Source organism: Protobothrops mucrosquamatus, unplaced genomic scaffold (genome assembly GCF_001527695.2).
Source record: "Protobothrops mucrosquamatus isolate PMUCROS unplaced genomic scaffold, P.Mucros_1.0 scaffold17721, whole genome shotgun sequence".
NCBI classification, from domain to species: Eukaryota; Metazoa; Chordata; class Lepidosauria; order Squamata; family Viperidae; genus Protobothrops; species Protobothrops mucrosquamatus.
The window spans coordinates 1-3,239 of record NW_015403480.1 but is presented as its reverse complement, the minus strand read 5'-3'; the positions used below and the strand labels follow the sequence as shown (position 1 = coordinate 3,239).

Genomic DNA, 3,239 nt, shown 5'->3' with positions numbered 1-3,239 from the left:
TTCCAGCTAGCGGGACTGGCCTAAGGGATTTTAGAGGGGTTTTAAATTATTTTTAATTGGACATATTTAAATATTTCGTTTTAATTAAATTTTTAATTAGGTATAATATGTATATATGTTAGTATTTTATCTAATTTGTCAGCCGCCCTGAGTCCGTAAGGAGAAGGGCGGGATATAAATGCAATTAATAAATAAATAATAAATAAATAAATAATCTAAACCAAATATTTTTTGCGGTTGAATGACTTTCTTCCCTCCCTGCAGGATGCCCATTCTCAAGGGGAAGTGGTGGCCTGCCTGGAGAAAGGGCTGGTAAAATTGGCAGAGGACAGTGAGCATCGCATCAAAGTCTCAGAGCCCTGCATGAAGGCAATTCTCCGAGTGGCGGAGCTGTCGTCAGATGACTTCCATCTGGATCGGCATCTCTATTTTGCCTGCCGAGACGATCGGGAACACTTTTGTGAAACGGTAAGTTTCTGCTCAGCTTTCTCCTCCTCTTTAGCCAAAATGTCCCTCTTCAGCAAATCTGGCTGGTTGTGAGACTCCCAAACCCTCCCCCTCCCCCCACGCTTCCCCAGATACCTCTTCAGATACCAGCTCAGGGGAGGATGAACCAGTTCCTGGCATGTCAGGAGGGGAGTTGGTCAGTGGCTCCAAGCGGCTGTCTGAGAGGGATTTGGCTGAAGCACAGCTGCAGCAGGACAGCTCTGAGGCTTCCAGGTGGAGAAAGCATGCAGCTGGCCAGTGATGAGGAAGAGGAACTAAAATACTACAAAATAACAAACTTGGTTCAACGTGATTTCATTTAACTGAGGATGCTACCTTGTAACTAACAGCAGACTTGTCAACTAGAAAGTACAGGATTGTGATTAAAAAGCAGCTGGGGAAGTACAGCGAATAAAAATACATTAGTAAAATGGAGTGTAGGCGAAGCTATAAGCTCCACTGGACTTGGCTTTGACAATCATTGTGTTTCCGTCTGTCTTTGTGAGTTTGTTGGAACAGTATATGGTGAAAAACCATACGTACCAGATCTTTGAAGGTGACTATAATATAAATATATTTTTAATTATATAACCTGGCCAAAATGGCCTACTAAATGAATTGTTGTTTTGTTTCACAGACTCAAGCAGGCGAAGGCCGGATATACAAGTGTCTATTTAACCACAAGTTTGAAGATGCTATGAGTGAAAAGGTAAGTGCCCTCCAAGAGACAGTGCTGAATTTTAATCATGTCTTAATTATGTTATAAATCAACACAAATCAAAGATGAGTGGTAAATTTACCTGAATTCTTCCTCGCCCTCTTCAGTGTCGGGATGCATTGACAACTCGGCAAAAGTTGATTGCCCAGGATTACAAAGTCAGCTACTCCTTGGCCAAATCCTGCAAGAGTGACCTGAAGAAGTACCGTTGCAATGTTGAGAATCTTCCTCGTACTCGGGAAGCCCGTCTCTCTTACCTGCTCATGTGTCTCGAATCGGCTGTGCACAGAGGTAGGGTCCCCCCTCTTTGCTGTTCTGTCAAACACTAGTTTGTGAACAGGACAGAACAGAACAGAAATCTGTGGCTGCAGCACTTGTCAATGGGATGCATGCAAAATCCTTAGATATAGCACAGGGGAAAAACACACACATTAAATAATAATATATATATATTTTTAAAACAAGTGTAGCACCTGAAATGTAAAGAAAACTTCAGTATTTTTTTGCATGAAAATCATGTCAGTCTTTGGAATCTCTGAAGAAGGAGAAGCCACAGAAAACTGACCCCCCCCCCCTCCCTCCAAACCCTGGAGTGGTTATCTGACTGTTCTCTAGAAAGTGCATTTAGTTTGGCAAAATTCTTGTAAGCAGGTGAGTAAAAAAAACCACCATATTATTCTGATCCACTGTCAGTGTCGTTCTGGTTCCTTGCTCCTGACGGGTCAGCCGTTGACATTGGTCAACAAAACATTTTTTATCAGCCTTTGTAGGAAGGTTGAGCTCTAGGCTATTAGAGTATTAAAGCCAATTTTATATTTTGAATTGAATTTGGAGCCAACCTGATTACCCCTGAATTAGTATGTATAGTGGTGACACCAAAGTTGGCAATCCTTTTTTAGAACAGCATTTTCAAACTTGGCAACATCTTGATGTGTGTGGACTTCAACTCCCAGAATTGTGGGACTTATAGTCCACACAAAGCTTAACACCCTGCTTTAGCTCCATCCGTAATCCTGCAGAACTGTGACCTTCAAAACAATCAGAGCTTAATCTAAAGACTATTAATAGATCAAGAGAAACCGACTAAACAGGTAGCTTTATTGAACACTTTGAGCCAATATCCACTGTCTTTGTTGGGAAGTGTATGCAGAGTCATCCATCAGAAGACGATTGTGAGTTTCAGGGCATGTTTGAGCAGCTCCATATCTTCAAAAAAAAAGACTAAATTTGTTTGCCCTCTTGGAGTTCTCTTCATAGGAGAAAATAGTGGCAATAAATCACGTCACAGTTAAAAGAGAGCTCTGTGGTCCTTGGGACACGGATTGATGATGTTCACGAGGCTGGAAAGGGCTACAAAGCAATTTCCAGAGATGTTGGATTCCGGTCAGGCAGATGGTGTACGAATGGAGCAGCACCTTGTTACTCTTCTGAGAACTGACCATCCAAAGATCAAGGGGGCCAAAGAACCCCGAGGTAACGATAAAGGATCTGCTGGCCCTTGTGTTACCTGATCTCAGTCTTCATGAGGATACCATCAGGACAGCACCGAAGAAGAACAGTCTGTATAGGAAGATGTTAAGGAGAAAATCATTACTTTTCAGAAAGCGCATTACTGTCTGTCTCAGGTTTGCCAAAGACCCCCTGAATGACCCACAGGCTGTTGGAACAATGTTTTGTCAGTAGCTGAGACTGACAAAGCAGGACTTTGGAGCGTTAATGAGAAACGCTGTGTATGGGGACAATGAAACATTGCATTTCAATCAAAGAGCCTCATTCAACTGCGAAGCATGATAGCGGGACTATCATGGCTTGGGGCTGCTGTGCAGCTCTCAATGACTGAGTGAGCAATGGATTCTGGATAATACCAGCAAATTCTACAGGAGAACGTCAGGGTGTATTTCTGTGAGATGAAGCTTAAACAGACGTAAGTGATGCAGCGTGACCACAATTCTGAGCGCACAAATGAATTCATGATAGTCTGCTGGGCCAAAAGAAAATTTTGCATTTTGGAATGGCAAATTAAAGCCCTTGACTT

The 3,239-nt window shown here is 42.5% G+C and overlaps 1 protein-coding gene across 1 annotated transcript; it reads left to right on the top strand.

Annotated features, from left to right (window-relative positions):
• Nucleotides 1-264: 264 nt before the first annotated feature.
• Nucleotides 265-1,533, top strand: LOC107301835 (Golgi apparatus protein 1-like; the record flags this gene model as incomplete). Its single annotated transcript, XM_015831009.1, has 3 exons — nt 265-468; nt 1,124-1,195; nt 1,312-1,533. Coding segments are annotated over 3 exons (498 nt in total), but the record flags the coding sequence as incomplete, so codon positions are not given.
• Between the last annotated feature and the right edge of the window lie 1,706 nt (nt 1,534-3,239).